Source organism: Phaenicophaeus curvirostris, chromosome 1 (assembly GCF_032191515.1).
Source record: "Phaenicophaeus curvirostris isolate KB17595 chromosome 1, BPBGC_Pcur_1.0, whole genome shotgun sequence".
In the NCBI taxonomy this organism is placed as follows: domain Eukaryota; kingdom Metazoa; phylum Chordata; class Aves; order Cuculiformes; family Cuculidae; genus Phaenicophaeus; species Phaenicophaeus curvirostris.
In genome coordinates this window covers 51391629-51406571 of record NC_091392.1, presented here as the reverse complement: position 1 = coordinate 51406571, position 14943 = coordinate 51391629, and the positions used below count along the sequence as shown (strand labels likewise).

The following is a 14943-nucleotide window of genomic DNA, read 5'->3' as shown; positions in this document are numbered from 1 at the left end:
TTCTATATATTTGCAAGAATCTAGAAATCAAGCTACATGCTCAGAGGAGTTGGAAAGAAGTATGAAGCCCACTGTCTCATGATTCTGACATAGTGGTGCTGCCTGCAACTGTGCCAGTGTTGGAGTGCCACTTCTGCTGTATGAACAGTGACCTCTGGCAAATAGGGTTAAACTATTCCCACAAAATCTGCATAAGCCCATCTGTCACAGCTTTTTCCATTTGCTTAGTCTGAGGAATACTGGGAGGTGATATTCAGACCAGGCATTTGCATATATGTTTGTATGCATTTGCACACATTCCTCTCCATCAGGTCATTAATATTTGCCAGAACAGCACAAACAGCTACTCCTTCAGTGCAGTGATGTTCTTCCCCGACAGAACCTGAGATGTTAAGAGCCTTGGGCTGGTTTTACTAAACTGTAAATGCTTCTCCTCAGGGAGCTTGATTTGTGAAGATAAACATAGTTTTCCTGGTTCTTTTCTATCCTATGATAAACACACACAGTTTATCACTCCAGTGCAAGTTCCCTGAATTGAAGGAAGAAATGCTCTGAAACACATTTCTTCAGAAAAATCTTTTATTCTCCGCCTTAATTTTTTTAAATTTAAGATTTAAATATACATACAGTCCAGATTTCTAAACACAATTATTAATTTCAGTGCTTGTAAATGGATTAACCTTTAAAAGTAACAGACTTTTAAGTGTATTTGCAAGATCAGGCTCATGAGGTCTATTTTATAGAGTCCTTTCCCTTACAAGATCGTACAATTCACTGAGCCAGAAAAAGAGATGATTCCAACAGGCACTAAAGTATTTATATAGTTGTTGATGACAAGTGTACATCAAACTCAAGATTCTCTCTCCCCAGAGCACTCATGATAAAAGGCAATGTCCTGAAGCAAGCATTTCAAGATGCCAAAATGATGTTTCAGTGTTGCTGTTCGCAATACACACATTTTTAATGTTGATGCTACCTCCCCAAATGTACATTTATGTTTTAGATGCATGGTACAATCACAGATACAAAAACTAAGTATGAGACCATTAGTTTGTGGTACAAAAAAATAGTTGCTTGCTGCACCTACAAGCCTGGGGGCTCGTTACCATTGGATATTCTGGGATTTTTTTGGTGTTAATCATAAGACAACCATGAGCACTGTAAATGAAAGACCCTTTCACTTGCTCTATAAAGATGTAAGAACAGCTAGCTCAGATGATTAATCCCAAGATGATTTTCACCTCATGGTCTCTGAGAACTGTGAGTGTCTGCTCACATTTATATCACAAATATATGGTACATTTGCTTTTGTACCATATATAAAAGACACAGCTGCACTGCAAATCCCAACAGGCGCTAGCAGAAAGCACCACCTCTGCTAATAGGCACGTGGATTAGCAATTTCTCATTGGATTAGGCATTCTTGGGCCTGAAAGGGCCTGGAGATGTTGCTGCCTATGGAGGCAATCTGTCTTGAAAACAGCAAAACACTTGCTTGATCTGCGTGTAGCAACAGGATTTGAATTTCTAGTGATGTTCTTCCAATTACCTTTCAAGACACGATTTTCTTTCCCTTAAGAGCTAGAATCCATATTCAGTATTAAATTGTTGAAAATGTTAATGACTGGCATATTTTAAATTACATAGGTGTGCTGCTATTGAGCTATTGATCTCCCTTGTATTTACTTTCTAACCAGCATGAAACTTGTATAACCGTTATATTTTTTATTTGACTGTGAAAATTTTTGTAATGACTTTTACATTAATTACCTCAAAGTCACAGTGATTCTTACAATATTAAGTCTAAATAACATCTAAAATGTGCTTTGCCAATGATGAAATCACTTCAGTAACCATAATGAAATCACCTCTAAATACAGTCTTTTGTAACTAACTCTAAATTACATTGGTGTATGACCAAAGTCCATAATTACAGATTTTAAATAGAGGCTATACACTGAAGTAAATAATTGCATAGTCCTTCAGATAAACTTAGTACAAAAAGCACAAAATATTAAACTGCTAAACCGCAATAGTTTTTAAAAGACCTATATCCACCTTACAAAACTGATTTAGGATTAGAAAGCAAAATGGCCAAGTACCTACAGAACACATCTAACCATGCCAAAGATATTGTAACTTGGAGGTGCCCACTGCAGTTCCCCAGTCCTGTCCCTATTTGGAAATCAAGACATTAATTTCCCAGATTGCCCAAAAAGTTTGTTTTCATTGATCTTCTTTTTACCTTTGCATCTCAGATGAGATTTTTCACAAGCACAGAGAACAGCTTTCATTAAAATCAGTGGGAATTAGGCTCCACTGGATTTCCCACTTTTTGATTTCTAGAGTTCACAGATACCTGTACATGCTGCGGATCATGAAAAAACTCCTAAATGCACTAGTTATGTATCCAAGTCACTATTCCTACTGCCTCACCTTGTTTAGTTTTATTATCTTTGTTGGTTCCAAGTCAATAAAAAACAAGCACATGGCTTTAGTTGAAATGTAGGCCTTGGCTCCTGGGCTTCTCTCCAGTACATTTGCTACCAAACCCAAGGCACAAAGCCTCAAAACCCATACCATGTTCTTGTCTAATCAAGATGTGTCTGTGTGTCCCATCACCTGGGAGTTTTACCTGGCAATGTCTTCTGGCTCCAAATTTGGCCCAAGCTATTTAAACCCACATGGTAGCAAGGCACCTAACTCCTACCTAGAGCCCTATTACAAGTCACGAAAGGATGCATCCCCTGAGTTTTTTAATTACAGTAATTCAAAATGGGAGACCCCTGAAAGTACACTTCCCACATTCAGCTCCACCAGAAAAGCTATAGTATTGCTTAACATCTCCATGGTCACAGAGCTCCCTGGGGCAGGTGGGAAGCCAACATACAGTTCTTTTCTTTTCTGAGGATATTTAAACCAATCTTTCTTGTCCTGCCAATGAGTGCTCTAACAAGCAAGCAAAATAACAACGTGGTTTAATACTAATTGCAAGGGGTTAACAGAAATTGAGGAGGTCTGTACTAGTTCATCTTTATGTGGTTACCGTTACTTAGATCAGACCACAGACCAAAGCCTCTCCTTTTCCAAGCAAACCATCCAACTAGCAGGTGATCTTTTGCTCTGTGGCTAATCAAATATTTACTATTTATGCAGAAGTAATGTTGTGCTCCCAAAACAGGCCATATGCACAGACAAGAGTACTTGCTTAAGGCATTGAAGATAAAGGTTCAAATTCACTTAGAGAGGGGAACGAATTGGATATGGGCTTCTCACATACCTCCTGAGATGGTTAAGAAGATATGTTCGCTTGTGAGATTTACCATCAGAAGATGGTAAATCAGAAGATGGCAAATCTCACTCTCATGAGTGAGAGATGATTTGCCTCCTAGTAGGTAACTGAGTCCCTGAAAAAAAATGACAGGATGCTTCATCTTGGTATTTCCCACTGCTAATGTAGACGACTTCCAGCTCACTGTGCTGGCTTGAGGCCCATAATTTTAGGCAACTAATTCTGTATGAGTAGCACCTGGACAACTGCTGGAGCTCCCCTGAGATGCCAAGAAAACAGGCACCGCAATACTGACCCCTGAGGTTCTCAAACGTCTTTTTTACAAGGAGCACAGAAATAACGAAAGAAGTTTTCATGGTGTGGTGAATAACTGAAAAGGAATCTGATTGAATTATGTGTTTAACTTAAGAGGGATGCTGCAGCACTTGCAACAAATGGGACCGATAAATGCACAGGGAACACAAATGTGACTCATGATGCTAATTTATTATTTCAAATAATTGGGGAAAATTGCTATATATGCCTTTTCTTTAATCCCTATACTTTCAGTGCTGGTAGGTTTCTTCACTTACCTCCCTGTGGATTTTTTTTTTCAGAATCCATTTCTGTTAACTGAAAATGTCAGTTATCCATTTCTCACTGATGAATCAAAGCTTCCTAAGTACTGTGCGTTTTATCATTTCCCTCTTGAAGCAGTCACACTCATCTAATGTAGCACAGGGCTCACACCTAGGTGCTAATGAAGGCATGCACACTTGATAATTAACAAGATTCCTGTTAAATATTTATGAGGGCTGAGAAATGGAATGCGAAGGGAAGACAAAACACTATTTAACATTACCTGAATTTGCTCGAATGGTACTTCAAAGCTGAAAGACTCATTGTAGTACGGATTCAGAGTGTTCTTTTTAATTGTAGTCTTTTTCTTCTTCAGCCTCTTACCATTCTGCATCAGATGGATCTTCACATAGGGATCTAAGTAATCAAGAGAAGAAAGGTAGTTCAGCATGTTATCTACAGTTTTTAATGCCAAAAATTTAAGACTCAATAAAAAAAAAGAAAACCTTTAACAACAAACAGCTCGCATTTAAATGAAGTCCTAATTTCCACTATAGACAGACTACTGTGCAATTGCAAAAATGTTCCTGATAGAAAAAAGTACAAAATGTTTATTGCTTTATCTTCTTTGCACTCTGTGGGAGGGGTAAATTCTCACCAAATTTTGTTCAGTAGTTCATTAACTAGACTAGAAACATTTTAACTTTAACATAATTTATTTACTGCCAACATTTCTTGACAACAGGGCTGTGGTTTTCCCAAGGCTTGCGAGCAGTGCTGAATGCACGCACAGTGGGCACAGGGCTTAGGATGGGTGGCTACGCAGCAGCTGCCCAGCAGTTCTTCAAATCACTCCTTGGGCAGAAGCTGCACCACAGTTTTTCCATCCTCTGACCTCCCTGATGGGGTGAGACTGACACAGCACAGTGTCCATGGGTCAGGCACACAGACAGATGGCATGGCAGGAAGGGGCTTTGCCCTTTGAATAACAGTCCTCTGCCTTAGTGCTACATGCAGCTAGAGTAAGGTGCAGGTCATGGTATCAGTATAAATTATGAATAGTTTTTGGTACTCTCTATGGAGTTCCCATTGTTATTTTGTATGATTGCTGGTGGCTAAGGAACAGAACTGATTTGGTACCTAATCAAGTATTCCTCATGTAAGCAAATCTCTCATGGATGCACATGAAATAGCAATATCAGTCTTTAACCTGTTAGAAGAGACATGTTCTTGTTTAGAGAATAAACCAGCAGTTCTTTCATGGTGGTGTTAATTAGCAGTACCTTCCCTAAGCTCAGTTCTGTTTAGGCCTACCATGAAGCACCATCTGAAGCACCTCAAGCTCATCCTTTTCAAAAACCTATAAGGTACTGCCACCAAAATTTGGATAGGTACCTCCTTTGGCTTTAGGCAGCTGAGCTGTGATGAAGGCTGGGGTAAGCCTTCCCTCTAGCGAGCTTGTAGGAGGTACAAAATAATGCTAGCCAGCCACAAGTCATCTGTGGCATAAATTAAGAGAGCCTGAATGCAAACTATCAAAAGGAAGGAGCTACAGAAGAAGAACGACAAATTAACACTGAAATTAAATATTATCATGATGAACAAACCATGCTTTATGACTCTGTGATGAAATTCATGCTTGGAGTGCCTGAGAAGAGCAACTGTATTCTGCTACAGTCAAAATATGCTTTACTGTGAAAGACCTTGGAGTTTGGGACAGTTAAGCTACTGGAGTAACTTTATCACAGTTTATACTACCTCTGAAAGGAGTGTAATTTTCATGGTGGACTCTTCAAGCCAGCAGACACAGGTATAATAAGGTCCTATGGCTATGAGAAGGAACTAGTCAAATTCTAACTCAGAAAAAGGCACATACATTAGTAGTAAGACTACTGAAACAGCTGGAATAGCTCCTCAGTGTTTGTGGTGATCTCCACAAACTTCACTTCCAGAGGGTTAAGACTCCTTCTTCCTCAAAAGATTCGAGGTCAAACAGAAACTAAATCTCAGTACGTTTATGCCCGAGGCTAGACAGGGGATTGCAAGGGTTCCTTTTGGCTGCACAATGTGTAAATTAAGGAATATCATGTGAAGAACAGAAATGCTAACAGAAAGGCAACAGAGTCCTACTTTATGAATACAGAGTTCACCATCACTGCATACAAGGTTTAGAAGGTAAAAATGAGGTAAATCCGGACTCCTCAAATATTAGATGATACTTGAGACAAGCTCATCTACCTTATTATTTTGCTGAAGCTCCATGCTGAATGCAGAATTTCTTTTTGACAAACAAAATAATATTTTAGCTATAGCTAATGTATAGAAAATTACTTCAGTTGTCAAGGAGCCAGTGGTAGACGGAAATGAGATAAGGTGCTGTTAAAATGTAATTCCAGTAACTAGTGTGATCTCAGAGGCTAAACAGTGCAGTAATACATCATTATTAAGGGGATTAGAGCTGAAGAATTCTATTAAAATAAATGCAGTCACTATAAGTCAATCTTTACTGACCTGTGCTTGTGCACAGACAATAGACACAGATTTGATAATTATTGATATGTCCACAAGGAACTGCATGGTAGTGACTTACATATTCATGCAGATATATTCCTAGCTTGATAAACACTCCGTATTTTGTACAACAATATTTTTAACCTAGAATTAAAGTGTATGTGCATGCTTAAGATCTATATGTACATTCACAGTGATTTGCTTCTATTGACTTTCTAGATTTTCTTCATGCTGGTATTACAGCAAAATCTGACCCTGGATAACTCAAGGCTGTGGGACGAGGCCCAGAACCTAGGTCCTGACCAGCTTGTTTTGTTTGTCTCTTTGGGCATTTGAGTGAGGGTCAGACAAATGCCAGGTTTTTAGAAGGTACCATATTGCCATAGTAGTGCAGAACTGTCACGGGTAGAAGTCCCAAACAAAACACAGAAGAGGACATATCATATGATACAATATCCCCATTTTTTTCATCTAAGGGTAACTTTTTCATGCTGAACCAAATACAAATTAAATATCACCTAGCTGAAATCATGTTCCTTCTTTTCTAACATCAGAGGAAAGTATTATTCATCACAAAAGCACTGTAAATCAGAATGGGGTGTCCAGCTCAAGTAAGTGAATGGCCCATTACAGATTTTAACTGTTTCTCCCTATTAGATTGTACATCCACTTCCCATTTCTTGAAGTATTGAAGTATTTATTGAAGGTTTTACCTAGTTCTCCCCTCTCTTTGTTCTTCTGTATCTTGTGTATGACCCCCTCCACCACTGCATTATCTTCAGTTACACTCTCCCATATCCCCCAACATTATCCCCTAACTCCCTCAACTCTAATCTATTTGCTTGTGATCTACACAGACAAGAGGATACCTAAGCACTGACTTCCCTGAGACTTCATGAATAAATCTCTGAAAAAGACATTCTGTTCCACCAAATAACAGAAGCGGAACTGCTTGGAGTCAATTATTAGAAGAAGGGATGATAATCAAAAGAAAGCAGAACATCTGGGAAGTGCCAGTCTCCAGTGATTTTTCTGAGCTAAGGTTTAGTGCCAAAGGAAATATCTCTTCTCTCTACTTGCAACATAACCTCAGTGCTAGCACCATTACTCATGCTGAGTAATACTTTAATATGTAAATAGTCTCACTGAATAAGTCAGGCTAGTAAGGACGACAGAACTGATATTACAGCCTAGCAATGATAAATTGTCTGTTAAGTGCATAGCCTAGGGATAAGGGGCAAAATTCTTTTGACCAAGTAGAAATGTCTTTATCTGACACCAATGAAAATAAATAAGCATTTCTCTTTATGTACTCTGGATAGTTATCTCATTTCAGAGTAAATATCTACCTTCAGTCAAATAAATTACACCCCAAAATATTCATTTCTCTCCACCCATACAAGACAATCTATTCACTTTCATGTAAACAGTTACATTGGAGAAATTTCAAGTTAGAAGAGGTGAACATCACTCTGTTTTCCCCTCTAGTTTTAATCCTTTCAAGTAAATAGGGATTTAGATCTACATGACATCCACAAATACCTTGCTCATCTAACTGAAAGAAGGGATGTTGCAACCATAGCACTATAGATGTGCCTCTGCCAAAGAGAACAGAATGGCTGTGGCCCTCTTACTTAATAATTCATGCTAAGTAATGTGTGGGATTAAATAAAATTCTACTATTTATTCCCTCATTAATAGTCTATCCATGCATGCTAAAAATATGTAAAATTCATAACTAATTGTGCATCGTAGATTTTACAACAATGTCTCAAGGGAGGCTAGCTGAACAGCTTTAAAAGCACTAGGGGACTAGCTGACACGTTTTGTTTTCCTGAAATTTGAAGTAAGATACCAATACATTATTTAACGGATAACTGAAATGGAATGTAATAGCAGGTAAAGACTTCTGGAGTTGTTTGGACTGTGAGGCATATATATACAATTAGAATTCTCTTAAAATAATGAGTAGCACATCACCATCATGTTGTAGACAAGATGCACTTCATTATCAGAGTTTTTAAAAATCAAAGTTGCAGCTGAAAGAAAATACTACAACTCAAAAGAAAAAAATGTGGCTAATGACAACATTTGAGGAAAAAGTGCAACTTGAGAATGACTGCTTATCTATAGATTTTAAGATTAAGAATTCGTTGCAGGGATCAGCAGTTAATGAAAAATCATTATCCACCTAGGAAGAACTCGGCACACAAATTTGCAGCTGTCTGGAAAAGTGTCAATACAGTACTCAGCTTGGAATGGTTTTACAATGGTTTATTCTGAATGCAAACATATGGATGGTGCTGATCTTTGATAAATATTTGTAAAGCTTCTGAAATCTAATAGAAATATGAAAAGCAAGTGCCTAGAAAGTCAACAAATTCAAAAAATGATACAAGTATAACAATGGACTTGATTGGGTGTGCAATTACAGTCCCAAGCAGGCGTGTGTGGGAAGCCAATGGTTTAAAGAAAAAAATTCCATGCAGCTTTATGCTGTATGATCAGAGAAAACCCTCTACAAGCCTTGAGTAAGCCTAACATGATTAATAGGAAAAAAACTGAGCCAGAACAAACTAATCACAGGTACAGCTGAATAAAGTTTCATATGACAAAACACTGTAATAAGATGTTCTCAACTGAAATGTAGAAAAGAAACATGGTGCAAGAATTGCTTCTATCTGTATTTTTGTCTTCAAAACGTTCAGGATAACTGGCTACTAATTAGCACATGTTTTTCCCTATCAGAAGAAAATTTATGCCAAGCCTGTGCCAAAGCACACATCACTGACATTTAGAGCAAAGGTATCAGCAGACAGTAGAGTTTCCATTCCTGGAAGCAGAATAAATTCCTAGGGAGGTCACAAATTCATCCAATAGATAAAGAAAATCAGGTTTGGAAATGCAGCTTTGTAAATGGCTCTGAAAACACTGCTAGGACAGAGGTGACTTGCGGGGTGGATCGTTAGTTCCATGCTAAAGAGCCATAATGAGTGTAATCCCACAACAGCACAACAAGGTGGAAAGCAAAGGAAAGGCCAAGACAAAGCCTTAGACCGGAGCAGAGGCAGTGCTAGAGTCAACATTGCACCTTTAACCTGATCCTGTTCCATGCAAACAGCCTTCAGACAAAACTTTTTGGCTTTGAGGAGTGGCAGCAGGAAGAACAGCAACTCTATACAGTAAACAACTTTATTATTTGTAGAGATGGCGCCAGAGATGAAGACTGACAGCATCGGCCTGTGTGTTTGCTTGTGCCTTTGGAAAGCAACACCAGTGGTTGACACAGCTGTGCTATGGAAGCAAGCAGAGCCCTGAGAGCAGAGCGAAACAGCATGAGCTTTCCTGGGAGTTCCCACAGATTTGCTGATTTTTCCCAAGGATCATGGGACACGCTCCTTCCATGCGCATGTAAACCCTTCTCTCCCAAGAGAGGGATGATTCACATGATGCCTGTGGCATCCGGGCCATGGATAATTTGCCCTAACTTTTTTTCTTCTGTTAATTCCTGTATGGATGAGTGGGGATAATTAAAGTCCTTGAAATAATGAGTTTAGAGTGATATTGTGCCTGGATTGTCTAAACTAGTATTTTTCAGATAAATGGAAAGCTTCCAGTGGGAAGGAAAGCCAGAGGGGAAAAAATGTATTATCTGGGGAAGAAACAATATAAGGTACAATTACTAAGGAGTACAAGTGCTATGGTACATTCTAGATCCCATAAAAGTTGTAGTTTATATTCATTGACACAAGCTGTTGGGCCTTCTACGTTTCTCCACAAATGAGCACATTAAAGTTGGAACATTATTTTTAAGGAGCAGCTGACATCTCAAGGGAAATATTGGAAAACATTCTCATTAGAAACAGTTCTCTTGGCATAAAATATAGGTTTTGTGTTTTTTTTCTTATCACAGTTCCTTTAAAAGAGGACAGTTGATTTTTAAAAAAAGTTTACTTGCTACATAATGTCCAGTCCTCAGCTAATGTTCATATTTAGCTACTTGAGACCTTGTCATAGTTTCCATAATCCCACTGGGCTGTAAATTACTTGATGTTATGGGCTAAATCTTTAGCTGTAGCCTGTACTTGATCAATACACAAGGGAAAGGTGGGCAGCAAAAGTATTTACTGTAGATTCCTGCATAGTGTTTATGCCAGCCCTGACGCCGGCAAAACACTTTCTAAAATCACTCAAATAAGTGGGCTGAAGATTAAGCCCTGTGCGTAGGAGATTCTCCCAGTGCCGTTTATTAGTGTACTGGCTGTGAATGGAGTGGATGGACTGCGAGTGTGGCACTGACAGCTGCAAACAGTTTAGTCAAAAAGCCTCGTATTAGTTACTAACATCTATCTATGCCTCATGGGTGGACTACTCCAGATGCACCACATACACACACACAGAGTACACTGCCCATCAGGCGCTTTCTTGCTCATAGTATATGTCACAGTATAAGCAGTTAGATGAGTGTCCAGCAGCACGTTTAAAAGAAGATGCTGTAAGACTGGATAATTTATGAAGTGAAACATTTGTGACTTCATGTTCAATAATATTAGCCAGATTCTCATAGGAATAACAAAGTCCAATAATCCTTTTTTAGTGGGGAAGATGCAGATGGTATTTCTAAGAACTAACAACAGCCTGCCTATGTTAAACAGAGAGACTAGCAAAACAGTATCAAAATAACAACGCTTCACTGTTGTGTAGTTAGGTGAACATCACATTGCTACTGAAATGCCGAATTCAGAGAATCAAGGAGCCTTGGGAAGAAGGAGGTGCTGAAAAACTGACAGGAAGCCAATGATTCCCTCACCCAAGAATCCCAAACTGAGGCTGCTGAACATGCAGAGCTGACAGTGGAAACAGAAATGTACACAGTGGTCTAAGAGCTATTCAGCCAGCACTCAAGTCTGCAATTCCACCCACAGCACTTCTAACGGGAACATAACAACAAATGTTACGGCACCAGATGGGGAAAGAAGCAGAAAACAGAAAAAAAAAAAAAAGAAGCCAAAACTTTTACTTAAAACCACCACAAATTAGTGCTTATGCACTTATGATTAAGCTCATTGCCAGAGCAAGGGCAGCTGATCTGTCTCTCTTGCATCCAAGCAGTTCATTTCAGCATAGTTACACACAGGCAAAACAAATAGATTTATAAGGCATAGCAAATGTGGGTTGAACCAACAGGAAAATGCTCCTTGAGTTTTGGCTGTGGATACATGCAAAATAGTCTTGTGGAAAAGCAAAGCAACTCAATCAAGCACTTTGTAAAAAATGTAATTACATGGAAACTACAAGCATCAAAGCAGTAAACCTTGCTACCCTGTATCTGCACCAAAAAGAGTGGAACTGACTGCTCACAAAGCTTGAATGTAGTTAGGAGGGGGAACGATAGCATGGAGAAGGGTACCTGCAATCTTAGATATCAAGTAAAGAAATAAAAAGACATATTGAAATATGTCATGTTTGTATACATGCAGAGACAATATAATAGCAACTACAATGAGGTAGACACTGACATCAAATAGTGGGAGGGTATTAATCGGGACTGCTGATATAGGCAGACTGTCCAGTGTGGGTATTCAGACAGAAACCAAAGCAAACTGGCAATACTTCAGACAGCAAATTCCAGCAGACTGCTGAGTTTAATTTATGTAATACCTTTTGATGATATAGAGAAAGAAATAATTAAATTTATATTTAATAAACTAGTGGTACTGAAAATACTTGAAGATAATACACAGAGGCTTAGAGAGATTCAAAATACTGTCCTCAAGTGAACTGGGAGCACACATTGACTGAGGAATAATGACAGGCAGAAGACTGGAGAGAGAAACAGAAGCACAAGCACATAATACAGAAAAACCTAATCAACCCAAGGTTAAAGAGCAGACGATATGGGATGTTTTAGCAGAAAGCAACAGGAGCTGGGTATATAATGATGAAACACACTTGACTGTTAGTATCTTGAAGTTCTCCAGACTTGAGATGGCTACCTAACGAGGCCACGCAGAGAGGGGTATCAGTATTTGGAGAGGTGCATAGAACTGCCCTACTACACTCTGTGGCACATACTGCTGAGCAGAGGCCACCATTCAAAAATCAGGCTAAAAAAACAAGTGTGTGTGGTGCATCAGGTGGTTAAAGGCTGCGGTTTGGAAGGGCCAGACATCTGGGTGAAGAGCTGCTCCCGCATGCCTGGAAGAAGTGTGCTGGAGAGGAATTGTATTTCACCTTTTCAAGTCTTCACTGTTTTCTTATAGCTCTGCCAGCTTAAGGTTTGGGTTTTTTTTTTTTTTGAGCTTCTGTATTTTGTTTTACAGAATAAAGCAATTAAACACTGGCTTTTCCTCTCCATCCTTCTTTTGTTAATAGCTAAGAGGTTTAACTGCTAACTGTAATTTTTAGTATATGTTCTTCGGATCTATCTGTTGGCTAAAGGGATGTGAACCTACATTCCTCATCTCTCAAGAGAGTGAGACAGGGTTATAAATTATGAGAAACAGGTTCTAAGTCTGCTCTGCTGAGAAGAATGATGTAATTTTGTGCTCCTTTCAATTACTCAGTGGAGCAGGTATCTCTTCTTTGGGAACCCTTGCCCACCTTGCCTGTGTGATCTCTGCTCCTGTGGATATTTATTGCATATAGCTATTTGCCTGCATCCTGGTGGAAAGGTGCCCAGTAGGCGATGTTGTTGGGTGGTGGTGTGACAAACAAGATTTTAGGGGACTTGACTGAAAGAAACCCAGAGGGATTTACAAATTTTGGTTAGTCAAGAATTTCTGTTTGCATGGCAATGTTTCTGTGTGCTTCCAGGCTTAAGTAGCTGGGATGACTGTCCCTAGGAAAATTACTGTGCAACACAGAGACAAGGACAGATACCGAAAAATAACTGGGAGATTAAAAAAAAGGGAAACAGGGAGTTCTTTCATGTAGTGAAAGGCTTTGCTTACAGAAAGAACTAACTGAAAGGAAGTAATGGCAGTCAGAATGAAGTACAGATGATAACTTTTCAAAGAGAACGTTTTGCCACAGCCAAGCACTGAGACACCTTTACTTAGGACAAATGTTATGGAGACTGCAGTGCTGTAGGAAGCAACCTTCCACATCCATTTTCACTCTATGAAAACAGCTGACATTTTTTCTTTCCCTTCATAAACATATTGGTTACTCCCGCCCAGCCAAAAAACCCACCCATCACAAAAATCCAAAAACTCAAAGCCAGCAGCTGTGCTGTAAAACAAATCCTTGTCTCAAACTACACTGAGGATCGATAGGAGTTCCAGTTCTACTAGGAAATAAGGAAAACGACATTGGAGTGAGTGGCAGTATTAATTCAAAGGAATCACTCAACCCTGAAACACAGAGAAAGTTTATTAAAACCAAAAACTGGTCCAATGCATTAGCAATTTACTGCAGCAAGAATATACATTTAATGCTACGCCTCTTCATGTCAACATTGCCACAGCAAGTTTCTATAGCTTGACTGGACATTAGCATGGTACTACTGTATTGTGACTGTCTTTACATGGAAAAGGCTAATGTACCCTGCCTAAGGGTAATCTACATCCTCTCCCACAGACGGCTGGAAGCAACACACTCAAAAGAAGACAAAAGTAGTGATAAAGGCTGCCTCACATCAAAAACACTAAACTATCATAGCCCCCATGTGAGAGCTTTTTCAAATCCAGTTAAGATCATCTATTCCATACTCTTGCAGTTCAAAATAATGTTAGGTGAGTTGGGAGGAGAAGCAGAGGGTGGCAAAAATAGAAAAGCAAAGCAGCACGATGTAGGAAACACCCGATTACCTTAGCTCATATAAATGAGCCACTAGGAAGATGCAAACCAATATACTGCAAAATAATTCTGATGCTTTTAACAAAACCTATTGCTTCTACTTTATAAACTGCTTTTGTCATTCAGGTAGGCTTTCAGTCTTAGATAACTTGAAAGAGGTATGTTTTTTGATTCAGATGATTAAACTAGAAATAGCACTAGGAACTAATACTGCAGAAACATTGCAGTACCGAAGCAATAAAAAAAAAAGTCTTATAACTTCAGTGACTACCAGTAAAGCAGCCTGAACCAAACTCTTCTCTTTCATGAGAAACCAACCCTAGTTATGCTTTATCACAGTTGATATTTATTTTAAGAGCATATCCAGACTTTCAAACTACATCTCACTCATCAGTGGCTGCATATGAAGGGAGTCCATCAGCATCTGGTTTTCAGTCTCTATTTGAAATAGTTCTCCTAGCACTTTTTCCTACTCAAGAAGTTTATATTTATATAAATATCAGTTCTCATTCTGTTTTCATTATTTTTCTGTTAGATTTGAGATTTAAGGACAAAATGTAAATGGATGGAGGGAGCTACATGATAGCAGTTTTGCTTTCAGTCTATAAAACATTCATAATGACTTGGAGAAAATACTTTACAGTTCACTTTCACCCCCTCTCTCCTGGTTCCCAACATATGCAGTGTCTGTTGAGCAGGATTTTGGAAAGTATTTTGGGTATTCATATAGGCTATTTGTGACACCTAATTTTAGTGTGATTCATAAGATGAAAGTCTTTACT

The 14943-nt window shown here is 38.8% G+C and overlaps 2 protein-coding genes across 4 annotated transcripts in view; both read right to left on the bottom strand.

Annotated features, from left to right (window-relative positions):
* SYT1 (synaptotagmin 1) overlaps positions 1–14943 on the bottom strand; it is a 348414-nt gene that overhangs the window by 3760 nt on the left and 329711 nt on the right. For all 3 annotated transcript variants that reach the window (XM_069858107.1, XM_069858125.1, XM_069858116.1), the window contains exon 9: positions 4134–4267. In XM_069858107.1, the coding sequence (XP_069714208.1) occupies positions 4134–4267 (134 nt within the window). The remainder of the gene's footprint in view (positions 1–4133; positions 4268–14943) is intronic.
* Positions 1–14943, bottom strand: part of RPS16 (ribosomal protein S16) — a 383184-nt gene that overhangs the window by 317745 nt on the left and 50496 nt on the right. The gene's annotated exons all lie outside the window — the stretch shown is intronic.